This window comes from Phaseolus vulgaris, chromosome 6 (genome assembly GCF_000499845.2).
Source record: "Phaseolus vulgaris cultivar G19833 chromosome 6, P. vulgaris v2.0, whole genome shotgun sequence".
NCBI classification, from domain to species: domain Eukaryota; kingdom Viridiplantae; phylum Streptophyta; class Magnoliopsida; order Fabales; family Fabaceae; genus Phaseolus; species Phaseolus vulgaris.
In genome coordinates this window covers 2320489-2348086 of record NC_023754.2, presented here as the reverse complement: position 1 = coordinate 2348086, position 27598 = coordinate 2320489, and the positions used below count along the sequence as shown (strand labels likewise).

The 27598-nt window shown below is 39.3% G+C and overlaps 1 protein-coding gene across 1 annotated transcript; it reads right to left on the bottom strand.

Annotated features, from left to right (window-relative positions):
• Positions 1-22269: 22269 nt before the first annotated feature.
• Positions 22270-23523, bottom strand: LOC137833206 (putative U-box domain-containing protein 55). The gene is made up of 2 exons (XM_068641568.1): positions 23220-23523; positions 22270-23132 (listed from the first exon to the last, which is right to left on the bottom strand). Exons 1-2 carry the CDS (start codon positions 23521-23523, stop codon positions 22270-22272), a joined length of 1167 nt encoding a protein of 388 aa, XP_068497669.1.
• Between the last annotated feature and the right edge of the window lie 4075 nt (positions 23524-27598).

The window sequence follows — 27598 nt, the reverse complement described above, 5'->3', positions numbered from 1 at the left end:
TTTCATTTTTTACACGTCTACATCTGACTTCTCTATCAAAAGTTATAATCGTTTGAAGTTTTGTCATGCTAATTTTTTGCAACTCCAAATCTATCACTCTTCTCTTCAATCTGAGGACTCCTCCATCAAATATACACTAAATCAAGATCCCACAAAAAAATTAGGATCAAAAATCAATTTCTACCTATTTTTAATGAATTTTACAATATTGCCTTACCTTTGTTCCTCCATCTTGTATCTCAAGATACATTTTGTGTTTATTACATTACATTTATCAATGCAAATATTATCTAATTCAAAACCCTCTAAATCAATATTGTCGAAGATCGAACACCCCCGGACCCAAAACCAACCAACACATTGTATTCACAAATTTATTAAAAACAGTAAAGAGTATTAAAAACCTAACTTGGTGGGAAAAAGTTGCGCGGATGAGCGGTGGTAAGACGGAACAGAACTGGCAGCAGCGTTCTCCTTCAGTGGTATGTAGGTATGTAGGAGGAAGGGAGGCAGGTGGCACAACCTTAGGGTTAGCCACGCAGTGCGTGTTAGAATATATGGCATTAAACAATAAGGGGGTTGAATTGTTTTTAAAGGATTTTCGCAAGCTTTGAATGTATAATGAAATTCAATGCTGAATTACAGAGAAAGAAATCAAGGAAACAAAGAGGCAAAACTGTTTTAAGATGATATCAGAAAAAACAATCGGTTGTTTCTTCGAAACAATCGGTTGTTTATACCAGTCAGAACATAAACAACTTAAAAACATAATTTAAATAGTTAAGGGTAAGAGATAAGCACACAAGCAATTTATACCGGTTCACTCTTACACCAAGAGCTACATCCAGTCCCCAAAAACCACTAGGTATTCCACTATGCAATCAAAACCATATTACAAACACCACACACCAAAGTAGTGACCTTAAACCCCTCAAGAAGCACACTACCTTTGGCAAACCACACCAAGAGTGTTGATCTTGAACCCCTCAAGAACACACAACACTCCTTGGCAACACAAATACAGAAATACAGTAATCAAGGAAGAAGGGAATAGAATACACTTGGGTATTACAAAACTTAAAGTTCAAAATACAACCCAATCCTATTCCACACACTTAAGAATGATCCAAAGCTCTTTCAAATCTTAGAAAAACTGTTTTGATAAACTCTTTCTCTTTTTTCAAGATTAGGAGTGTAAAACCACCTTTATATAGACCCACCAAGTGGTCAAAAGCATTTAATAAAGGAGCCAAGTTCGTTAGGATCATTTAAAACATATTAAAACCACTTAACAGAATTCTATTAAGGTTTTCAAGAAAACAATCGGTTGTTTTGTCGAAACAATTGATTGTTTTGGTTTGACAGCAAAGTCAACCAAGTTTTTCAAAACCTTTTCAAAAACTGCCAAGGTAAAACAACCTGTTGAAATTTTGACAGCTTTTTAGAAAACACATCTTTTCAAAAGGTTAAAGATTCAAATGAACTTCGATCAACTTAAGGAGTGAATTAACAAGTTTCAAACAACTAGACAACACACACACCCCCAACAACAAGGTCTTCAAGCTTTCCTTTTGGATTTGGAGACATCAAAGCATCTTGTTCAAAAATCTCCCCCTATTTGATGAAGACAAATCCCTGGTTTGTTTGTGTTGTTGTTTTTGAACTTGAAAGGTTCTGCAAAACAGAATTTGTACATATACAAAGCAAGTATACCAACAATGGTGAATAAGAGCATGACAGCAACAAAATTTAAACCATGATAAAACAAGATAACACCATAGTGTAGCAGCAGCAATACAACACATAAAACCACACCATTCTCCCCCTATTTGTCTTCACAAATAGAATGAAAGAAGGGATACAAACAACGTAATTTTCAGCATTGAAAACCAGCATATAGCAACAACATAATAAACCAGAAAACACTAGCAGCACCATTGCAGCAACAAATCTTTGATACCATATCAGAATTGCAGCAAAATCTATGGTGTATCAGAGCTATGACAGCAGCAGAATCATAGTACCATAGACCCCAGAAATTTCAGCAAGGAGACCACAGTTTCTCCCCCAATCTTTTCTTCATCCAGCAACACCCAACAATGGAGTACTTCAAAAAGTTCATCTTCAAGTTGGTCAAATGATTGCTCAAGAGTTGGATTTGGTATACACATTCTCTCTTCTGTTAAGAGCAAACCTTCCAGATAATCCAAAGATACATTCACAAATATTCATCAACCCCATGACCACCAATGTGGTTGCCATTCATAAAAAGCTTTGAATTTCAAGGAAAACAAAGAATATATCTCTTTATGATATAATTCAGAGGCACAAAGAATGCATATTTGACTCATAATGGGTTATGAAAGAAAAGAAACAGGTGTAATCATGCATAAGAATTCATAACAACTTTATTCAAATGTGCCAGAGGTAAAACAATCGGTTGTTTCGTGAAAACAATCGGTTGTTTTTCTGAGACAGCAAGAAAATGTTATTTTTCAAAGCAAATCATCTTTTAAAGTGATGGGAAATGCATAATGAAATACATTCATACCTTTGCATTACCTCAACATGTTTAGAATTTCATTTGGTCTTATGAAGCCAAAAGCATAGGATGAACATGTACAACTTACTTTACATATCTCATGAATTTTGACTTGTCAAGAATATGAGTAAGGTGTATGCTCTTGAGCTATAAGCATCACTTTGATTAGTCTTCAACATAGCACCTGTACTTGAAAGGTCTCTCTTTGAAGTTTCTCTTTTGATCAACACTATGCATGTGCCAAGGATGTCTCTTGACATTCAAAGAACCCTGCAAGACATATGGAAATGAAAAGTATAGGTACAAGAATTGACACTGCTCTTGATGTTCTTCCTTTTAGCAGACATTCTTCAAGCCCTTGTATTGATCCTCTTTGATGAAGGAGGTGTGGGATCCATGAAGGCAAAGAGAAAAACCAGAAAACAGAATGAGACTTTTGACCAACTGCATATGAGTTTATTTATTCACAAAAAACAGTTCCAATCCTTGACATTTAATGGCTTTCAGTCTTCAAGAAAGAGAGTCTGGTCCAAGACTACACAGTGGCACGTCACTCAGTGGCAGATTTCACATGAAAGCACATGAAGACTTTGACTAGTCATAATGGTTCTTAATTTTCCAAGAATTTGTGAAATATATTCCATTTATGATAAAAGTAACACCCTTCTAAACGAAATCAGACCCATGATAAATGCATTTTTACCCATAACTGCTAGGGGAAAGAATCTGCAACAGATAGAATGCAAAAACAAATTATTTCAATTTAATGTAGTGCTGTCAGAGGAAAACAATCGGTTGTTTCGTGAAAACAATCGGTTGTTTTTTTTGTCACAGCAATTTAAGCATTTCACAAATTCAAAATTGACAGGTAAAGATAATTAAGAAGGATAGGCTTCATATTCACATTACATAGATGAAAGATAAATACATTAATCAATATTTTTCATACTCCAGAATTAAAGAAAAATTCAAGAGAAGAAAATAAAAACAAGGAAAGTCTTATCCTTTTGACAATGTAGTTCTTTCACTAAGTCATTGTCCATGATCAAGAAATTTCACTTGGCTTCCAAGAGAACTAGGCTTTGCAAAAAACAGTAATTGGAAGTCCAGAAAGAATCTTTTCCCTTTAGTAGTCATTCTTCAAGTCCAAAAATGATTCTTGGTTGCCAAGGATACCTACAAGAAAAGATTAAGAAGCAAGATTTGGTCCCCTTATAAATTTGGGTCCAATGATGTTAGTATGAACCTTAGGAACCTTAGAAACCTTAGGAACCCATTTCAAAATACCTTTAGGAACAGAAAACCTTCTTACTCTGCAGAATCTAATAGTGTGACCCTTTTTCATGCAGTAATGACAAATTTCAACCGGTTGTTTCGATAAAACAACAGGTTGTTTTTCAAAGAAACATGAAAAGGGCTTTGAAACAAATTTGTTCTTGCTGTTTGGATTAAACCCACACCCAGCCTTGCCAAAAACACATTTTTGAGAAGCAAGAACAGTTTTAAGATTGGATTGGCCTTTGGAAAACTTGTCCATGGTTTTTAAAAGATAGTGAACCTTCTTTTGAAGAGATTCACAATTTTCACAAAAACTTGAATTAACACACTTACAAGAAGAGTTTTGGTAAATCATTTCCAAGTTTTCAAAATCAGTTTTTGAATTGTTCAACTCTTCTTCCAAGATCTTGACTCTATTTTCCAATGAGTTGTTCAAATCTTTCAACCGTTTATTTAAAAGGGCCAACCTATTAGCTTCCTCATGAGTTTCATTAAAGGCATAAAAAAGTTGACTATAATTCTCAAATTTAATAGAAGTGCTTGAACTTACACTGCTTGTGTCACTTTCTTGTCTTGTCATTAGACATAAATTTGTTTCTTCTTCATCACTTGAAGAGGAGCTTGATGAGTCATCATTGTAAGCTCTTCTTGTTTTTCCTTTCTTCTCATGCTTCTTGAAGTTTTTCCTCTCTTTGTTGGGGCATTCAGTTTTAATATGACCTTGTTCACCACATCCAAAGCATGTATATTTGTTAGTGTTAAACTCAATAGGTTTCTTGCTATCATACCTATTGGATGAGTCACTTTTGTTGTTTTTCTTCTTTAGGAACTTGCTGAATTTCTTAAACAACAAGCTAAATGTTTCCTCTTCACTCTCAACACTTGAGTCTTGACAATTTTTGTTTCCAGCAGCTTGACTTGATCCAGATTCTTCTTTTGTCATAAGATAAACCTCCTTTCTGGATTTTGAAGAGAAAGATTCAACAGAAGATTCTTCTTTGTCCATCAAGGCACTCCTTGGATTCTTGTGATACTCTTCAAGGGTATTGCACATTTCTTTGGCAGAACTACATTCTGAAACCTTGAGCAATTCATTAGAATCAAGTGCATATACAATGATGTTCATAGCTACACAATCAAGATGTTCTCTTTCAGAAGAAACATCTTCAGATATAGGCATGAGATAGCTATTTGTAATAACATTCCAAATTTTTCTATCTATAAATTCTACAAAGAATTTGATTCTAATCTTCCATAATTGATAATTCAGTCCACAAAACAGAGGTGGCCTGTTAATTGAGGCACCCTCCCCAAAAGGTAGTTTTTCAGCCATAGAAAATAGATTTTTAAGATCAAACTTGAATGTCTTTCAAGAACCAACCTCTTGATGCCGATTGTTAGAATATATGGCCTTAAACAAGAGGGGGGGGGGGAATTGGTTTTAAAGGATTTTCGCAAACTTTGAATGTATAATGAAATTCAATGCTGAATTACAGAGAAAGAAATCAAGGAAACAAAGAACCAAAACTGTTTTAAGATGATATCAGAAAAAACAATCGGTTGTTTCTTCGAAACAATCGGTTGTTTATACCAGTCAGAACATAAACAACTTAAAAACATAATTTAAATAGTTAAGGGTAAGAGATAAGCACACAAGCAATTTATACTGGTTCACTCTTACACCAAGAGCTACATCCAGTCCCCAAAAACCACTAGGTATTCCACTATGCAATCAAAACCATATTACAAACACCACACACCAAAGTAGTGACCTTAAACCCCTCAAGAAACACACTACCTTTGGCAAACCACACCAAGAGTGTTGATCTTGAACCCCTCAAGAACACACAACACTCCTTGGCAACACAAATACAGAAATACAGTAATCAAGGAAGAAGGGAATATAATACACTTGGGTATTACAAAGCTTAAAGTTCAAAATACAACCCAATCCTATTTCACACACTTATGAATGATCCAAAGCTCTTTCAAATCTTAGAAAAACTGTTTTGATAAACTCTTTCTCTTTTTTCAAGATTAGGAGCGTAAAACCACCTTTATATAGACCCACCAAGTGGTCAAAAGCATTTAATAAAGGAGCCAAGTTAGTTAGGATCATTTAAAACATATTAAAACCACTTAACAGAATTCTGTTAAGGTTTTCAAGAAAACAATCGGTTGTTTTGTCGAAACAATTGATTGTTTTGGTTTGACAGCAAAGTCAACCAAGTTTTTCAAAACCTTTTCAAAAACTGCCAAGGTAAAACAACCTGTTGAAATTTTGACAGCTTTTTAGAAAACACATCTTTTCAAAAGGTTAAAGATTCAAATGAACTTCGATCAACTTAAGGAGTGAATTAACAAGTTTCAAACAACTAGACAACACACACACACACCCAGCAACAAGGTCTTCAAGCTTTCCTTTTGGATTTGGAGACATCAAAGCATCTTGTTCAACAGTGCGAGCGTAAGGGGGTGGTGGGTTTGAGGACGGTTGACAAAGCAGCGCCTATTGCGGCGCAGGGGCGGTAGGTTTAAAGGCGGATGGTAGGGTCGGACGTGCAATGAAGGTGAAGTGAGAGTGAGGAAGGTGAAGGGAGTGAGACCCTAGTTGGCCTCATTATGGTGCACACTGTATAGAAATCCTTAAGATGCTTAAATGGGTCTTCTTCACCTACAAGGCCATGAAATTTAGGCAACAAGTGTATCAAACCAGATTTAAGCTCACATTGCATATCTACATCTGTTGAATAAACATAGTTTGGATGGAAACATCTAGAACAATCTTTGAGGGTTCATTTGTCCATAGTTTCAGAATTAAGATTTACACCAGTGATTGATGATGAACTAGAAGACTCTGTATCACTAGACATATCTTTAAACAAAAGTATGAATGTGATGAATTTGACTTAGTTATGAACCAATGAAATCCCTAATATGAATGGACACTAACAGATAAAAAAATATGCAGATAAAAAAGAACTAACGGATCACCAAATTTAAATTGAAGTCCCCAAAAACAGCACCAAATTTGATAGTTGTTATTTAACAGTCAAATTAAAAAGATTACAGTGTAGTTCATCTAACTCAATGATAAACTACCTAACGTTAGGGAGATAATAGTATAAAAGTGGTCATATTACCCCAAGTAATCTTCTAACGAATCCAATAGTGAGCTCGGTGAATAAAATTCAAAATCTATCTAGATGTAATGAAAATTAGCAATAACAGTAAAGGAAAGGGGGTTGTGATTGTTAAGGATGTAAAAGAGATTAAATAAATAAATAAAAATCGGCTGATATCTAACTGTCTAATGCAATGATAGACTACCTAATGCCAATGAGATGATAGTATAGAAGTGGTCAAATGACCCCAAGTCATCTTCCAACGAATCCAATTGTGAGTCTAGTGAACATAATTCAAAATCTATCTCTAAGCAATGAAAATTAGAAATAATAGTAGAGGAAAGGGGGTTGTGATTGTTAAGTAGGAAAATATAAAAGAAGATTAAAACAACAAATAAAAAGTAGTTGATCCCAAGTTCTTCTATCATTGAATTCTTCACATGTTCTTTAAAAATTAGTCCTTTCTCAATCCTCAAAACAGAGTTAAACCCGATTGAACATGCGTCAATCTGATTCAACTCAAGCTCACCAATAAAGCATGTGTCTATTGGTTTAATCAGTACCCACTTTGTTTCATATGTATACTCCATGGGAATGCTTATATCCTCTTTCTTGAATCATGCGCCAAAAAAAAAATTAGAACAATGCGAATTAACTAAGAAACCAAAGTTTAAGATAAGGAAGACTCTCAATCATGTGTTCAATTACAAGCTCTCACCAAAACCATTTTTCCGGGACATTAAAAGATTAAAACAAATATTATATAGAGAATTGAAAAACAAAAAATTTATTGATTAGAACTTGAGAACTCAATGGGGAATTACAAAGGAATCAATCAAAAAGGTTTAGTCTTTCATGCGAAGGCAAAAATACAAAGATAAAAAAAGCAGAAAAATAAACAAAGGAAGTAGCTTTGCACGTAGAGATATTGGTCTCCTCTGTGTGTTTCCCTGACTCTCCTTAAATAGGCATTCCCCATGCAATCTCCTCCACATTCCATGTTGGAGGCACCACTTTTAGTGGAGAAAGTAGTGGAGAAGATTTAGCTCCTACTTAAGTGGAGCTCATATTTTGGTGGAGAAAATATCTCCAACTTTGTATAAAATCCTCTAAAATATTTGCTTCTGTTTTGATTCAAATAAACAACTTTGACTTTTGCATATTTGGCCATTTTGCAATGGTAGACACTTTCTTCATACTGTTTTACTCTAAAAAACACAAAATTAACAAAAATAATAGTTAAGACTTAAAAAAAAACCAATTATATGAATCTTAATAAAAAACAACAGATTTATTTATTATTACAGTCCAATAATCTATGATTGAACCTATTAAATGTGATATTTAACCTATAGATATTTCATAAAATTTTCGATTTCTCAAAGATTACTCATTTGAGAATGACTTGATTGTTGTAAATTTGTTGAATTTGTTTAAAATAAAATGTTGTTTGATCTCTAATTATAGACCTGAGTAATTTTTTTTCTTATTATTTGTTATAGATCAATATTTTTAATTTATTTTCATTTTATTTTTCAATATTTTTTATTTTATTTTATTTTCAATCTTCGTTATTGTGCTACAGTGATAGTTTTTTTATCTTATAAGAGGGTTAAATGTGAGTATTTTGAAGATTTAATTAAATATAAAGTTGGGACAAGTGTCATGTGGAAGATGTGATGATAATCTTAACATCAAAGCAATGAAAAGGAAAAAAGCTTGTCAAGGAAAAAAGGAATCAATGTTAATCATTCACAAACTATTTTTAATTTTGCCCAAAATTCATATGGAATGAAGTTGACTAAGATGCTTGTGAAGTTTGAGTCTTTTTTGGTTTGTAGAGAATGAGGATTTTTGTGAACTGTTATGGTCTTTAAAACCACAATTTGATGTCCCATCACACAATACATTGAGGTGTGAAATTTTGGAAACTATATGATGAAAAAAAAGACCTTAAAAATAGTTTATCAAAGCACCGTGGAAGGGTTAGTTTAACTACAAACACGTGTGTAAATCTTAGGAGGTTGGAAGGATCTTGATAAAGTTGAGAGGTTTCGAGGAAGAAAAAGCTTACAGAAGCATGTCTAATGGTGATTCAAATTCGTAACTCCTCAAAAATCCACGAAAAACAAGAATCTTATGTAAAAGAGTATAGGAAATGGAACACGCCACCTTTGAGATGAATCCCAAAGGATAATTTTGGGAAGATTCACCACTTGAGAAAACTTCTCAAGATAAAAATCGAGACAAGAGTAGATAACTTTTAAGACTTTCAAAGTAAACTCATAAGGAGAATTTCATTCAATAATATTCAAAAATTGATTTTACAAGAGGGGTTGGCTATCTTTTATAAAAAATCATGTCACGGTCTTGAAGGGAAAATAAACCTCTAAGTGTTTAGAAACATTAAAAAACCCAAATTTAAACATATGACTACTTGAGTTAAAGTTAACTTAATTAATCATATGTTTAACATTTAGTTAACTCCTAATTAATCATATGTTTAACATTTAATTAACTCCTAACTAATCCTAGAATATAAGTGGTTCCTTGAAAATAGGGAAAGGCATATAGTGGCTCCTAAATTAAAGAAAAGCTAGCATATATGACACATGGTAAGCTAAAATCCATACGAAGTAGTTATAACCATCGTTACACCAATGTAAGAGACATGTGTTGGTTAGTAACTATAATATTTATACTTTTAAATAACTATATTAATTATTTTATCTTTACCTTAAAATAAGAGTTAGCACATGTGATTTTATTCTAGATGTGATTTCATTCTCATTTTAAAAGTATCTTGTATTCTAGATAAAGTTTAAATGTTAGAACACAAATAAAATAGTTTTTAAAAAACATTGTGACTAAATAAAATAAAAATGATAATAAAATAAATAATAATAATAATAATAATAATAAATAAAAACATTATCTGAAACATTATTCAAAACACTATCCAAAACATTATGCAAAACATTACCCAACATACTACAAGAAAATTTGGTATTACATACAACACCAATCCGTATGTAAGACCCTAGATTCGTATGTAAAACATTTGTATATAAAATTGTCATAGGTAATTGTTACATACAGATTCAGAATTTGTATGTAATTATACGAATATATATGTATGTAATTATCTTTTAGATTTACATATGGATATTTGCGTATATAATTATGCTAGAAAGTTACATACGAAAATATCCATATGTAATTACTAATGTATTACATATGGATATATCTGTATGTAACTGTAATTTTTTTTATATCGGAAAGTATTGAAAACCAATTGTCCATACCTACATATACTGAAAGCATTCAGAGACATATACTCATCAACATTCAAACTCGTCCATAAATTGAAAAGCATGATAAAATACTATTTCAAAATATCCAAATGTATTTCATTCAAACCAAAGAAAACATCTAATAAAAAGAAATTCAAGTCATTACAAAGTTTTTAAGAAACTAATAATTATTATAATCTTGAGTAGGTGAATTGTGTTGCTCATCACGATTACTGTCATGTTGCACTTCACAATATCTTGCATCTGATTTTGTTGAGTATTTGGCTGCGGAGTTTTTGACTGCTGAAAAATATGTTATGCAACTGCTACTACTTCAAACAGTAGATATTGAATTATAAGATTATGCAATGATTTAGGAATTCATGTGTCGAATATGCTCCTCACTTGTTGGTAGTCGCTGTCTAAGCTCAACAATTTCTTTTGAATCAACTTTCTTACTAGAAGATGCTTGTGTTTGTTGTAGGTAACCCCGTACGCTCCTCCCTTGTACACTCCTCCCTTGTACAGTCATCCTGACGATCGACATGTCCAACCCCGTACACTCCTCCCTTGTACCTTCCACCTACAACTTCTAACCAACAACTATTTCTTAATCTTTCTCCTCAGCATGATCTAATGGAGTAGATATCGAGGTACACACAGATGGTGACGTAGATAATGCTCGAGAGAATCTACTTTCAAAATCTTCCTATTAAAATGATAAATATTTGTTATAATAGTAATTAATGTACATGTACAAAAAAGTTGAAAAAACTAACATGTAACTGCCTCGATCTATCATCAATAAAATCCCCAATGCTCTTATGTATACGTGTTTGTTGAAACACTTCATCAACATTAATGTGAGTTGACTTTTAGGAGTTTTCATTTAGGTGACACTTTACTTTAGGATTGAGATTTTAGGAATTTAAGAGTGAAAACCTTAGGAAAATTCCCATTGGACACTAACTTAACCAAGTGGTTAAGTAAGTGTGAAGGTGCATTTCACAAAGGCAATATATGGTGAGATTGGATGCAAAACTTAATTACACATGATAAAAGTTGTGAGCAAAAACCAAGGAAGAATACAAAGGCAATGAACATAAATGGAAGGAAAAATGGAGAATGGAAGAAGGAAACTTATGGAAAAGGGAGTGATCATCACGCCACTTGATGGGTGGTAACCACCAAGATAAGTGGAAGACCGCCACTTGAGAACTTCATTCTCATCAAGATAAGACCAAGGGAGAGGAGATAACATTCACTCAAGCTCACACAATATTTGTGCAAAGTAACTTTTCTATTCAATTCAACATGAGAAATACAAAGGGTGAGACCTCCTATTTATAAGTGAATGAGCCTTGGAGAACAATGGTGAGGGTAGAAAGGGAAGAGTTAAAGTGGTGCAGCCTAGGTCATTGACTATGGTCAATGTCGCACCATAAGCCTAATGTTCTAGAAGGTAGGGTAAGCTTCCTTCCCTACAAGGCTTCATGAGCTAAAAAGCTAGGCACCCCCCCCTCCCCCCCCATTTGTGCTAAAAGACACCTACTCTACTAAGATTACAAATAGTGAAACCAACTAATGCTCAGCATCCAAAGTCTGTGCTCTGCTCATAGTGATCCTCTGAGGTATAGTAGGTGATGAGGTCATGGCTGGAGAATCTTGATCTGGCCCTAGGTCTTGGGTCATGCTCCTAGTCTTCTTCCTTAGAGGTTGGGCCTGATTAGTAGGCGCCCTCTCTCCTAGGTCTTCATCAAACATGGACCAAACGGCCAAGCTCCTCTGTCTATAAACAAAATATTTTATAAATTAAGGAGGTAATAATTAATCATATCAAACAAATCGTGTGTTCATGCACAATAATGGATCCTCCGATGTGGAAACATCAACCTCTTTTGGATAAATGATTCTTTTTAGTTGTATCACATTTTGATCGATACACAGGCATGTTCTACTTTTCTAGGAGGTTATTCCAAAATACTATTTCCAATCCATTCTAGTCGTTTACCTTCTTGGCGAGTCACTTTAAACATTTGCGAAAGGGTGTGAGAAGCCTTCGAATGAAAATTTTTCTTAACTTTTTCCTCATCTTTAACTCTCCATGTGACCTTCCTCTGTAAAACAATAATATCCTCAGTCCAAATTGTAAAATATAAGAATTTTTAAAGGGAATAAAAAAATTACCTTAAAACGTTTAAAAAATAGATCTCGATCACCCTTAGGGATTGCCCCCATGTTAGCCATGGCTCACCAAATTATTGCTTAATGGTGGCAGTGATGGTGCTTGATGCATTTTTTGTTGGATAAATGATACAAACCACCTCGACAAGCACATGACTAAGGACACAATAGACACTTCTCAGCATAAAAGACCAGGCCCCACCTGTTGGGTCTATTAATGTCTAAGTTCAAGAGGGGAGGGGTGAATTGAACATATAAAATTTTCGCAAGTACACACTATTTTCAGTATATCAGAGGTAAAAGAACAGATTGATTTTAGAATGAACAAATTGATTCTTACAAAACAGTCTAACACAAACAGAACTGCACCAGATTGAGATTAAGATCAGATAGTGAAAAATAGCTAAATCAGATTGGTTTACTTTTAACAGTTTTGAAGAACACACACTATGCCAAAAGAACAATCAAATTTATTCAACATAAAGCTTTAAAGACAATGAATCTTTTACATGATTTTTATGAAGAAACCTGTTGGTTCTTAATTCAATTACAAACTTATATTCAACATATTTGTTTATGATTAGAAAACTTTTCCAGATTCAGAAGAACAGTTTTTATTAAGCCCAGAATTAACAGATTCGATTTCAAATGAACAGATTTTGTTCTTGACAGAATTAAGCAAAACCAGAAACAAGTGCAGGGATGAGAAGAGAAACACAAGAGAGTTTTTATACGGGTTCACTCATCAAGAGCTACGTCCAGTTCACCTTACTCCAAGGTGGAATCCACTAAAACAGATACAATCAATTACAACATACACAACAGTTCTTGAACCCTACAAGAACTTCAACAAACAAGGCTGAAAAACACTATTTCAACACACCTTGCACTCCAAGAAACCCTATCAAGAGTGACTAACACTTACACCTATTACAAGAACGAATAAGGGAAAGATTACACATGAAAATGTGATGCAAGAACATAAACCAGTTGTTCTATTTGCTCCAAGACAGTACCAACACCTTCATCCAGCACAAGGTTCTTCAAGAACAAGCCCACATGTATTTTTCTTTTGAAAAACCTTTGCAAAACCTTTTCAATCCTCTTCCTCACACATGAAATGTTTTATCTCTGTTGAATCTGTGATTGCTCAGCCTCCCTTCACGTGAGAAGAGCATTTTATTTTATAAAAAGCAGTTTCTAACTGCTTTTCAAAAAACAGTTTCAAAGTCATTTAAGAAACAACATATTGATTCTAAAAACAACAGGTTAAATGTTTAACAAAACTGCCAGCTCAGCTTAACTGAAATAACAGACTGAGCTTTACCTTTGGTGCCCTAACAGAATTTCGAAAAGCCTTTTAACAGAGTAGAAATAAACCGATTGTTTCTCAATAAAACAGATTTATTTTTGTACTGAATCAAACCTTTTAAGAAAACTTTAAAAAGCTTTTCCAAAACCATTTAACCTCATTATGTGCTTGATCTTACTACCTTGATTTGGCATCTAGGATGGGTCATGCAGCAAAAGGCAACCTTAAATATACACAAACCTAAAATACAGAATCATCTAAGACACATTGCAACCTTCAAAGCAAACTAGCTAAAGACTACATCAAACACACCAATGCAAGGTAGAGATGAGCTTCATCCATCTCCAACACCACCAAACCTCAAGAGAAGAAGAATCAGACATAAACCATAATATCATAGGTTTTTCCTTCTAGTATTTTTACAAGACAAGTTTATATAAATAAATTGGGCTCACTTTGGGGATCCAATTAGAAGAATAAGCTAGAATAGGGTGTACTTAGTATAATATTGGGCTTGAGCCAAAACCACCAAAAACCTAGTTTCTAGAAACCCTTTCCAAAACCGCCTCTTAACCTAGTTTCTAGAAGATGTAAGCTAGCTTGGGAGGCACTCCACTTTGACCTACCTTCTAAAAAGTTTCTCACAAATGATGCCCCTACCCCTCTCACTCTTTCTCTTTGATGACTTTTTTTACGGTAAGTGCACCATGTTGTCAGAAGTAATAATTTGTCCTTAAGGACGAATATCAAACCCACAAGGAACTGTTGAATAATCAAGTAAAAGATTCACTAAATAGAAAATAAAATAATAAAGTTTGTTGGAGTTTGTTATGATTGCAATGATTAATAAGAAAACAAGTCAAAGAGTTTGTTGTTTCAATTGGGAAAATAGGGATTGAGGTTCATCCTTTTCAGTCTTTCGTATTTTGAGTAGCATGACAATATTGTATCCTTTAATTGATATTGATGCCCGTATAAAACTCATTTATATCGATTTCTTGCATATAAAATTATTAAGATGTCTCCTAAATATTGATTCCTCACATATTTATAAAAGCTTCTTATCATTAAGATCAGACGTTGATAACAATTAACATTTCAAATTTATTCCTAACATTCAAATATGTTAAGCATTATCATTTGGGTCATAAATTTAGAAGTACTTTCCAGTCAAATCTAAGCTTCGAGATCATGGTAAACCAAACATTAGAAGCAAAATGACAATACCAATCAACAATCAAGAACAAAATATTATGTTTAGATATCACTTCAATACATAAGAGTTTGAACAAATTACTCCCAATCCCAAAGGGTTGAATTAGCCACACATGTTGGCTGTTACAAACAGGGAGAGCAAGAAAATAAGAATTTGGATGTTTCTCTTTGACGGCTGCCTCCTCTAGGGTTTCTAACACCTTCTATTCTCCCAGTTGGATTACAATTCACTTAATGGTGTTTTCCTCTCAATCCTGCGTCTAGGGTTGTGTCTCAAGCCTCCTAATTAACCTAATTGTCTTAGGATAAGTGACTTATCGCTTGGGTGTTATTGGTCTCGCCTAGGCGAGTTGCATGAAAAAGGCCCAATGTCACTGAAGTAATCTCGCTTGGGCGAGATCCTCTGGGGACGTCTGGCTTAGGTGAGTTTGGGTGAGCTTTGGTGAGTACTAGTGCATTCCAACTTCCCCTTTTTAGCTTTTTATATTCTCCTTTTGCCCAATCATCTCCGTTCTTCCCTAAAATCTTGGAATTAACACAAATTTGGGAATAAATCATTCTTATTCAAATTAAAGTCACAAAATATGTAAAAAGGTATAAATTCATAAATTATGGTTTATTTTATCAATTAATATTCATAAGTGTTTGTATTTTAATATGAAATATTACTGAAATTTGGCACTTATCACTCCCCAAGTAATTCTCTCCTATATAAAGGGTGCCTTACCTCATGTATTTGGACACTTGAATTTGAATTAAGAAGAGAAACTCTGCTTGAGTGATTAGTGAGCTTTGTCTCCTAAATTTTTCTTGGGTCTTATCTTGAGAGTAGTGCACCTCAAGTAGCGACTCCTCACCACTAATCTTGAAATTCCCTCACCCTCCAAGTGGCGTGATTCATTGCTCCATTTTCCACAAGCTTTCTTCATTCGTTCACCTTTTCCTTTCATTCTTTGTGCCACTCTTCTTCCATTATTCTATGTTCATTGATGTTCTTTTTCTCTTCCTTTATTTCGGTTTCATCTTGCTTCATTATATCTTCTATGTTCTTTAATTCCGCCATCATCATCATATTCACCTTATATTGTGTTTTCTCTTTTGATCTCTAGAAGACAACATTCACACTTACTTAACCACTTGGTTAAGTTCGTGTCCAATGACAATCTTCTTTGAGCTTATCACCATAATTGCTAATCCAAAAGTCATAAAAAAAATGTGCAACCTAAAATCAACTCACATCAATAAAACCTAAATACCAAAACAAAGTTAGTCAAAATTATAAGAAAATAATAGAAAATTATATAAATTGAAATTGATTATATTCTTACTCCCCAGTAGACTGAATTAGAGGGTGGTCACCAACTAAGAGGACCTCCTCCTCTAAGTTATTGGCCACAGAAGCTGATTGCGTCCCTACGACATTTGTATATGGGGATAGTGCAATATATGGGTTTGAGGTTGATGCATTAGAACCAACATGTGGAAAAAGGTGTTGAAGATAGCTGCAGACTCTACTCAACTTGCATAATGAAGTGTTTGATGAAGACATCTCGTTTGAAGGTTTATGAAGAATGTAGTTCATGAGTCTTGTTAGATTAGAAGTGTTTTAATAGCCTTTTGCACTGTGGATCTACCTTATATAGCCATAGTAATGAGCTCAATCATAGGGGTTTCTTCAAAGTGTTTTAAAAAATTCAAGGTTTTTCAAAACTGATTTACTGCACAAAATTTTAATATGTTGTTTGACAAAACAATTGATTCTTTAGTACTGGTACAAAACTGTTAAACTTTTTCAAAATTTCGTTTTGACTCCAAATTTAGTTTTGTTCACAGTTACCGTTATCAACTAATTTGAAAGTGGTTATGTTACCACCAAGAGTATTTTCAAAAACCAATCTCTTCTTTTGAACTTTAATCTGTTATTTTTATAACAGTTCTTAATTGCTTTTGGAAATCTGTTTTGATCTTAAACCTATAAAAATAGAGGTTGATCTCAGGTCAAAACACACCTTGCAATCACAATTTGCATTCATTTTTCAAGTGCTTTCTTAGAGATTTTGAAGTGAGTTTTAGTTTTTGAAAGTTTTTCTTAAAAACTTGAAGTGCTCCTTTGCTAGTGCCTTTGGCTTGAAATTCAAGGTTTTTTCAAGTGTTGCAGCTGTGAGGGTCCTATTTTTGAACTCTTGTATCTGCAATCCAGGTTTTTCCTTCCTTTACTTTTCTTTTGTAAAGGTGTTTGTATTTGTACTTTTTGATAGGGTTTCTAGAAGTTAGTGTTGCTGAAATAAGGGGTTTCAGGTTGTGACTTGGTTCTTGGAGGGTTCAAGAACTAAGAGTTTTTGTAAATATTGTTTTGCTTTAGTGAAATCCATCTTGGTATAAGGTGGGACTGAATGTAGCTCTTGTTGAGTGAACCAGTATAAAACTGTGTGTGCCTTTCTCCTTGTTGATTTTTCTCGGCAAGTGTACCGAATCAACTGTAAACCTATTGTGTAAATTTCTATTCCTCTCAAACTCTCTATAACTGTTTGATAATTTTGCTGCTGCTATAAACAACCGATTAAAATGCAGTTTTAACCGGTTAAAATTCTTATATCTATTTCTTTTGGATTGTTTGATTGCTTTCCTTAAGTGCTTATCTAGATTGTTTGTTAAAGATTTATTCTAAACCAAGTATTTGCGGAAATCTTTTACTAAACAATTCACTCCCCCTCTTGTTTAAGTCAGCAATTCTTACAATTGGCATTGTACCGACCAGGTCATCGGGTATGATGACATGGACAAGAGAGAGGTAGGTAGTCAAGAAGTCAACACAGTCGACGTATGTAAGGGCGGCGTGCTCTACCACCGAGTAAGTCGGTTATCGCTGAGATGTGTCACCACCAAGATCATCGCCCATCGCCTAAAAAATCAACCCGCATGACGTAAGCATTTCACAAAGAGAGGTCCCACACGAGGGGTAACCCTAAGTTGGGCAGCGACGCTGTGGGTCCCTGTGTACAGAATAAGTGATCAAGTCAAAGGGGCGCGTGGTAATGCCCACGTGCTCATTGAAGGTATCCAGGGAAGGCTGCATGCATAACACGTGTCCAATTAGGGGATTCGAACGGAATGATGGCGCGATAAATGCAACACTCAAGTTAGAGCCCAAGGGGCCATGAGGTTATACATTGCACTCCAAGATAAGGGAAGTCCATGGGCCAGATACGCTAAGATCCTAAAGATAGCGGCGCAAGGACCTTCTCCAAGGAACCCTAGTTTTCACTTATATATAGGGCGCAAATAAGCCCTAGAGAGGTATGTTTTTCAGTTCACAGTTATACGAGTTTTAACCTAGTTTTTCCAAAGAGACATACAGAGCAAAACCCTAATTGTTCTTGACGGCACATTCGCTGAGAGCACAAGACAATTAGGGTAGCACAGTTTTAGCCATACAGTTTCAGTCATTGAGATAATCATACAGTTTCTAGTATTTGGTGTTTCTCGCTAGCTGACTTGATCGTCGGAGTGCAAACGGTCGCGAGGGCGCCCCTTTGTCCTTCTTTTTTCAGGTACTGACAGACGAAGCAAACGAAGGTGCCCTAACTTGTTAAGACAAGCCACACATAAAGACGACCCAGGTCAACCGGCCGGAACATCTGGCGCCCACCGTGGGGACGATATAAACATCGGTTCCACCACACAAGCTTTCAGTTCGAGATTTTCAGCACTCAGATAAGTTGAGAGAATCCCTGGAGAGCCATGGCCACCCGACCAGCACGCGGTAGGAGTGAAGAGATGACCCTACAGCAGCTCATGGGGATGGTGCACGGGCTACAAGACGCAGTGGCCGCCTCGAAAGTAGAACAGGAACGCATGCAAGCGGACCTCACAGCTTCTTAAGTAAGAAGCGAGGAACTCCACCGCACCAACGAGGAGTTACGTCATAGATGGCGGGGCAGAGACGAACCGGAGGCTACATCCCCACCCAGGGAGTTCACAACACCGTTTTCACAAGCAATCTTGGAGACAGCAATTCCCAACACGTTCACAGGACCCAAAGCGACGTTCACAGGAACGGAGGACCCCGAAGCGCACCTCACGGCGTTCCACACACAGATGTTACTGGTAGGTGGATCGGACGCTGCTAAGTGCAAGCTTTTCATGAGCACCCTGACAGGGATGGCCATGGACTAGTTCATCAGCCTCCCAGAGGGCCACGTCACGTCCTTCGCCCAACTTTCGAAACTATTTAGAGAACAGTACCTAGCCAACAGAACTCCCGCCCCAGTCTCGTACGACCTTTTCGACGTCAAGCAGTTTCAAGGCGAAACCCTAAAGGAATACATAAGCCGCTTCGGGGCACAGGTGGTAAAAGTAGGTACCAAGGAGGAACCCATGATTGTGTACGCGTTCAAGAAGGGAGTGCGCCCCGGATCTTTCAGCAAGACGCTTAACCGCAGTCGCCCCAAAACTTTCGCTGAAATAAGGCGACAAGCGGTGGAACATATTGCCTCAGAAGGAGAAACGTATGAAAAATGTACAACCACTATGCCGGCGCACCCCAAGGCACATATACGCACGCAACCTGTTCGAGTTCACCAAGCCGTCACAAAAAGGAAACACTTCGACAGGAAACGCGTTTACGAGCCACGAAGGACTCACCCTAAGAGTCGAGTAGAGGAAGGGAGAGAAGCACGCCGATTGGCAGAAGGCGCCTCCGGAAGAGTTAAAATCAATCTACAGTCCCTGGCCTTTCCACACCTGGGGAATCGATATCCTAGGACCTTTCCCATTGGCGATTAGGCAGATGAAGTATTTGGTTGTGGCAGTCGAATACTTCACGAAGTGGATTGAAGCAGAACCAGTAGCCCAGATCACAGCGCACAAGATACAGAACTTTGTATGGAAGAATATTGTGTGTCGCTTCGGTGTGCCCAAGCGTTTGGTGTCGGATAATGGGACTCAGTTCGTGAGTCACCTGCTGAAGAAGCTATGCGAGGACGTTGGAACTCAACAGGTGTTCGCTTCTGTGGAACACCCGCAAACGAATGGGCAGGTGGAGTCGGCTAATCGGGTTTTACTAAGAGGTTTGAAGAGGAGATTGGAGAAGGCCAAAGGGTCTTTGGCTGAGGAAGTTCCCCGTATAATATGGGCATATCACACCACTGAACAGTCAGGAACCCACGAAACCCCGTTCAGCTTGGTGTACGGGTGCGATGCTATGATCCCAGTTGAAATCCAGGAAAGCTCGCCGAGATTCCAAAACTTCGTGGTAGAAGACTCGAATGCAGAAAGGAGGATGAACTTAGACTTGTTGGATGAGGTCAGGGAGGAGGCAAGGGTAAAGGCCGAGGCGATAAAGAGAAGAGTCGAGTGCAAGTACAATTCTAGGGCAAGGCCAAGACAGTTCAGAGATGGAGACTTGGTAATGAGGAAGGCCCACCTGTACGAGATGCAGAACAAATTGTCACCCAAATGGACGGGACCGTTTAGAATAACCGAAGCACTCGGGAACGGCGCCTATCGTTTGGAAACGCTGGAGGGAGGGGCGATTCCTCGCACTTGGAACGCTACCCACCTCAAGTTTTATTACAGTTGAAACATTGTAAGTAGCAGTTAACTCGAACAGTCAAGTGAAAACAGTTTTTTAAGGTGGCGCTCTTTTTCCCTGAGAAGGGTTTTTTTAATGAGGCCACCCAATAAAGAAAGTTCGAGTTTATCAAAGTTTTCCCAGTTATTGAGCTTGCATGATTATCATTTTAAACAACTTATCAAAGTTTCCCAGTTATTGAGTTTGCATGTTTGTCATTTTAAGTTTTCGAAGAGAAGACTTTGTCGTCCTTGTATAATTTAGGGTAGATTCAGATCGCATGCATTCAGTCCAAAGTTTTAAAGTATAAATTTTTAAGACCTCGTCGCCACATGGCGATCGGAGGCAAACGAGTATAAGTTTCAAGTCCTCATCGCCACTCGGCAATTGGAGGCACAAGATAAGTTTTAAGTCCTCATCGCCACCTGGCGATCGCAGGCACGAGCATAAAGTTTTTAAGTCCTCATCGCCACCTGGCAATCGGGGGTGAAAGTTAAGTTTTAAGTCCTACTCGCCTAGAGCGAGTATAGGCGAGAACAGATAAAAAGTCCTACTCGCCAAGAACGAGTTTAGGCGAGAACAGATTAAGAAGTCCTACTCGCCAAGAACGAGTATAGGCGAGAGTTCAGAGCAAGATGACAGGTATGTCTAGTATGAGTTAAAATCCGGGCGCCTAGCCCTTGAGCAGGGGTTAAGGGATTCCTTCGGGACGCCCCCTCCTTAAGTATGAATAGCTAGCCCTGGTACCAGATAACACTTAAAATCCGGGCGCCTAGTCCTTGAGCAGGGGTTAAGGGATTCCTTCGGGACGCCCCCTCCTCAAGTATGAATAGCTAGCCCCGGTACCAAAGAAAGTCCTCCTCACCCTCGAGTGAGTTCAGGCAAGATAAGGTTGAAAGTCCTCAGTGCATCCAGGGAAAAGGTAGCCCCTGGGCAATGTTGAGGCACCAGAGAAAGTCCTCCTCACCCTCGAGTGAGTTCAGGCAAGATAAGGTTAAAAGTCCTCAGTGCATCCAGGGAAAAGGTAGCCCCTGGGCAATGTTGAGGCACCAGAGAAAGTCCTCCTCACCCTCGAGTGAGTTCAGGCAAGATAAGGTTGAAAGTCCTCAGTGCATTCAGGGGAAAGGTAGCCCTGGGCAAGTTGAGGCACCAGATAAAGTCCTTCTCACCGTCGAGCGAGTTCAGGCCAGATAAAGTCCTTCTCGCCGTCGAGCGAGTTCAGGCAAGATAAAGTCCTTCTCGCCGTCGACCGAGTTCAGGCCAGATAAAGTCCTCCTCACCCTTGAGTGAGTTCAGGCAAGAACAGGATACAAGACCTCTTTGCTTAAGAAAATTGAGGCAAGTTCGAAAGTTTTAGGTGATGATCTAGAAATACACATGCCACTTGGCAGATCAGGCAAGCGAGATGTCAGATACTAAAAATGACTCCCGCCTACTGCTCAGTAAGTAATTTTGTGTCAAATGTTATTGCTATAGACTAACTGTTTGTTCAAGATAAGTTGATTTCCAGGAAATTAAGCATCAGTTTATGCTAAGTTAATTGGGTTGAGTAAAAACCAACCAAGTTATCAGGCGATCGCACAACAGGTAAAAGATAAATCATGAGCATAAGTTGACACGGTTCGAAGAAAGAAGTCATTACAAACAGGTTCGTTGCACATAGACAGAGATCGAATATGTAAGTCTTTCAGAATGTTTCTAAAGAAAATGCCAAATAAGAACAAATGAAAACGTTAGTCTGGAAAGCGTTAGTCTGAGGGTACGATTTTGCCGTCTACCACTTCATGGCAAATTGAGAACTGGGAGAGGTCCAAGTCGGGGTAAGCACAAGCGAACTGTTCCAAGGCTGCGCTAAACCCGAAAGTCAGAACGTTTGCAGCGTTGAGGTCGAGTTCTTCACTTTGCTTCTTCAGCTTTTCGTTCTCCTCAAGCGCCTGGGCAAGCTTTGTTGTAGATTCGCTCAGCTCTTTCTCTTTCTCGCTCAGTTCCTTGGCCTTTTGGTCCATGTCAGCTTTGATTTTACCCAGCAGATCCTCCCTCTCAATTGACTTGGCCTCGAGCTCATCCGCGTAAGCCCCTTTGGCTTTGAGAGTCTCCCCAAGGCCCGCTATCTTCTCCTGTTGATGCACGAGTTTGCCCTCGAGTTCGGTGACCTCCAAGAGTTTGGCACTGAGCTTTTGGTCTAGTTCAGCGCTGTTTTTACGTTCGCTCCGCAACTCCTCCTTCAGAGCATTCTCTAACCGCGAAAACTCCAATCCCCGCATCGTAAGATCACGCTTAAGTTGCTGGACTTGATCCTTCGCAACACCAGCTTCGGATTTATACTGGCCCAAGGAGTCCCTTAAAGCCTCGCCCATCATCTGGTGAAGGCGTTTCTCTACGCACTCGGTAGTCATGGCGCTAAGGTAAGCGACGTGGGCTTTCAAGACCTCCTCGATGGGGGCTGGAAGAGCAGGGATTGGAAGAGGAGGCGGGGGTTGGTTCTCGTCGCTGCCCTCATAGGTATGGACAACCAGGGGAACATCAGGACGCGGCGGCGACGCGTCTGGCTCCACTACAGGTTGGGAAGACCGTTGAATATCCGTAGTTTGCTCCGGAACGCCCCCAGCAACTGAGGTGTTTTACGGCAAAGCATCCCCAGCACTCTCAAAGGGTGTAGAAACGCTGGGGGGATCTTCCGCATAATCTGGGCCCGTACTCTCGTTTGCGGGTAGCTCGGCGACGGTCGCCCTATTCCTTTTACGGACAAGTCCATCTTCAGTGCTCTCGTCATCCTCCTCATCCGACACCATTATGGGATTCTTCCTCTTGGCCCTCTTTGGCGGCAGCTTCTTTCTCGAAGGGGCAGGAGGGGCGATAGGGGAAGATGAGCCCACGGGAGGAAGCTCGGCTCGGGCAATAGCAGCTTCCGCCACAGAATTCGGGACGGTTTGAGAGCCCGCGGCGAGTTTGTGGCGTTTGACTACAGAACGCAGCCTAGCCATATGATCCTTTCCCAGCATTGTGTCTGCACGAAGTGATCGATGTCCACAAATCAACACAATTACAGATACAGATAGTTAGCAGTGCAAGGGTAATAGCAGGACATGTAACGCGAGCAAACTTGGTAAAGAAGTAGAACAGATTTGGCACAAGTGGAGTGGAGGGACAAACCTATGTAAAAGTCTAGTTGACTCTCATAAAATTCGAACTTGATGATTAAAGAGGTAGGTAAGGTGGTATTGGTCGAGGCAACTTCCTTCCAAAAGTGGCACAAATCTCTATCGAGCTCACCCATTTTCTCTGGACTCCTGGCTTTCCGAAAGTGATCCTGAGAATCCTTTTTTCCCTTGTCAACCCAGTACAAGGGGAACCCATCGAGGAGTGTGGGACTCTGATCATTACAGCAAACGCGAACGAACTTACCTTTCCAATCCTTATAAGATTGTTGGAAGATGGAAAGGATGGATCTCCCAGCAATCCCATTAAAGTTTACCCATAGGCGGTCCCCTGGGTTTTTGGCCTCAAACAGAAATAAGAACACGTCTACAGAGGCTGGATGGCCTAAATGTGCACAAACAATTTGGTATGCCCTGACAAACGCCCAACCATTGGGATGCAGCTGAGCAGGGGCAATATCAAGCTCGGTAAGGAGCTCCCTCTCAAAGCGAGTAAAGGGAAACCTGAACCTAACCTTCTTAAACACGGTTGCATAAACAAAGCAGAAAGGGTGGCCATCGTTGCCATCGCGATCAGTACAAACAGGCTCCCCGGGAGGACAAGGACGAATAACAACCTTGTCGTCATGCTCCTTATGGAATGTGAGGTGGGTCTTATCTCTCAAGCGAAGAATGTCGGCCTCAGAGTTAATCGAGGAAGTCTCGTTCAGCAGAGCTGGAGGAGCCCATGAGTACAACAGTTTCTAATCAGGAAAGGGGCGGGCAGTGGCGCTAGTTTGTGGGGGAGTTGATTGCGATTGGTTGGGACGAGGGGGCGCAGGCCTCTGAGCCCGATTTGAAAGGATGCCAGGATCTCTAGGTGGGTTACGAGACGTGGAGGGGTTTCCTGACGAAGGTTGTTTGCGAGATTTTGAAGGAGGGTTTCGAGAGGGGGCAGGGGTGGCACCTGTACGAGCCATCGAGAACTGCAGGAAAGACGAAAGGAAAGTAAGAAAAAGTGGAGGGTCGCTAAAAGGAATGATTCGATTCGAAAAATAGGAAGGGAAAGCAGCATGAACAACAGGGGTCGTAGGAAGGGAAAGAAAACCTAAAAACGCAGGGGAAAAAAGCGAGACAGAGGACAAGCAGCCCACAACGTATGTGTCAAACAGTTAAGGGATGATGCAAGTTGATCAAAATGCGGTGAACACCAACAAACTGATAAAGGGCTTACCTTTTTTATGATCGAAGGAGCGTGATAATGATGATTGGGGAAATGATGATAGGGGAGATGAAGCGTTCACCAGAGCGTACCGAAAGTTTGAAAGTGAAGCAGGAAGATGATGTAACAGTGGGGTGGCGCGAGAAGTTTAAAGTTTCGAAGGTTATGGGAAGCGCAAACGACACGAAATAACAACCATCGATGAATCCACGTGTCATTTGATGGGAGGGGGTTGGTGAAGTGTCGAATCAGTAACCGGCGTGCGCATTAGCACGCGGAGCCACGTAGATCGCCGAAGTTTAAACTCACCCTCCCCGAGTCGCCAAGGGCGACGACGTGATCAGAAAGTGCGAATGTGCACGACCGCCGACGGAGTCGTCGCCAAACCAAAGACTAGGCGGTCTGACATCGCTACGAGCAGTATGTCGCCAACCATCCCAATGAGCTCGGGCGCGATAATGCTGAAGGTTTGAATATGAGAGCTCAAACGGAAAGGCATCCATCACAAAGGCGAAGACCGAGTAGGGCCATAAACAAAGCAACCAGAAACAGGATGTTTAAGGAATGGGAACAAACAAAAGTCTAAGAAATTCACGCCAAGCGTAAAGGTAATATCGGAGTGACGTGCGCGGCATGACAAAGAGCACAAGCATGCAAGATAATTTAAACAACATTCAGCATAAAGAAAAGTACAGAACCAATGTTAGGGTTACAGACAAAGTTTGTAGCATTTGCAAAATGGAATTGTAGTCCTATACACGTCCTAAATATCCACACAGAAAGCAAGAGCACGTCACTCATCAGTGGCCCCAGGCTTCAAGCAGTGCGACGAAAAGGCCCCGTCTCCAAACCGCAAAGCCCGAGTCAGAAGAGTCCTCTGATGATCGTTTATCTTCGAACCTACGTGAAAGGAAGAAGTAAAGTATAGTAAGAGACATACGTGAGACAAGGTATTTTTGAGCGGAATCATAACAAGAAGCGGGAAGGTCATGAGAAAAGCCTCACACACATATATATCTTTTCAGAAGCTCGGCATTGAACTCCAAGCTTATTAAGGCAGCCGCATCAAATCCTCCAACACCCGCCAGGATCTTGCAAGCTTCCTGGTCCCTTGGAGACAGTTTCTTAAGGGGTTTAGATTTCAAAGCTTTGGCGTCCTTTGTCCAGTACAAAGGAAAGCCGTCCAGGGCAGAAGGCATCAAGATGGAGTAGCATACCTTAAAAAACCTACCTTTCCACCCTGTAAAAGTTTGCTGAAAAGGAGTCAAAAGAATCCTGCCAGGGACATTGCTAAGGGTTACCCATAGATTGTTTCTCTGCCTCTTCACCTCAAAGAAGTGAAGAAAGATGTCCACAGAAGGCGCGCACCCAAGGAAGCCGAACAAAATGCCAAAGGCCTTCACGAAGGCCCAACTATTAGGGTACAGCTGGGCTGGAGCGGTGTTCATCTCCGTTAACAGCTCCCTCTCGAACCTGGAAAAGGGAAGGCGTAAGCCGACGCCCTTAAAAACTACTTGATAGAAATAGAAGAAGGGGACCCCACTATTGGATCGTTCATCCCCGCACACCGGCTCTCCCATGGAACAAGGGAGCACGACGATGTCATCATCATGCCTCTTTGCGAAGGCACGATGATCGTAGGAACATGCTTTCCCCACGTGCTCCCTCAGGGCCCTGGTAGAAAGTAAGCAAGAGTACTCGTCGAGTAGTTCGCTCGAAGCCAAGGGATAGAGATCCTTGTGACTCACTCGGGAGGAAGAGGGATTGGTAGACATCCTAGTGTGCACTGGCAGTAAAGAAACTGGAGGTCAGGGGTTCAGTAACGCCACAAAGGCAAGGGTCGCAAAGAAAGAACGTGGGGCAAGAAGTTCTTGGAAAGAAGGTGAATAGTGTAAGACAGATACGAAGGAAGCTGAGACAATGAGTTGAGATGCGAAGTTTTCAAGATTCGAGCCTCATGATTGAAGCGGTAAACAAGCGCCTCGTGAGTGGGCCACGTGTCGCGAGGTAAAGGTACGGATTAAAATGTCATTTAGTTTACTCAGAGAATGTCACATCGTCAGAGCCCTTGAGGGTACGTTGCGCCGGCAATACAGAAGTGTCACGTCAGTTGATCGGAAGATGGCATGTCATCAAAACGCCGCAAGAGCAGTAGGGGGCAAGCTTTAGTCTTTTCGCTGAAAACAAGTTATCAGCTCAAGACTGGGGGGCTTGTGTACCGACCAGGTCATCGGGTATGATGACATGGACAAGAGAGAGGTAGGTAGTCAAGAAGTCAACACAGTCGACGTATGTAAGGGCGGCATGCTCTACCACTGAGTAAGTCGGTTATCGCCGAGATGTGTCACCACCAAGATCATCGCCCATCGCCTAAAAAATCAACCCGCATGACGTAAGCATTTCACAAAGAGAGGGCCCACAGGAGGGGTAACCCTAAGTTGGGCAGCGACGCTGTGGGTCCCTGTGTACAGAATAAGTGATCAAGTCAAAGGGGCGCGTGGTAATGCCCACGTGCTCATTGAAGGTATCCAGGGAAGGCTGCATGCATAACACGTGTCCAATTAGGGGATTCGAACGGAATGATGGCGCGATAAATGCAACACTCAAGTTAGAGCCCAAGGGGCCATGAGGTTATACATTGCACTCCAAGATAAGGGAAGTCCATGGGCCAGATACGCTAAGATCCTAAAGATAGCGGCGCAAGGACCTTCTCCAAGG

Coding starts and splice junctions, on each gene's coding strand:
- LOC137833206 (XM_068641568.1), bottom strand. CDS start 23,523: ATGCTGGGAAAGGATCATATGGCTAGGCTGCGTTCTGTAGTCAAACGC. Junction 23,133..23,219: donor CGAGCTACCCGCAAACGAGA/GTACGGGCCCAG, acceptor AAAACACCTCAG/TTGCTGGGGGCGTTCCGGAG.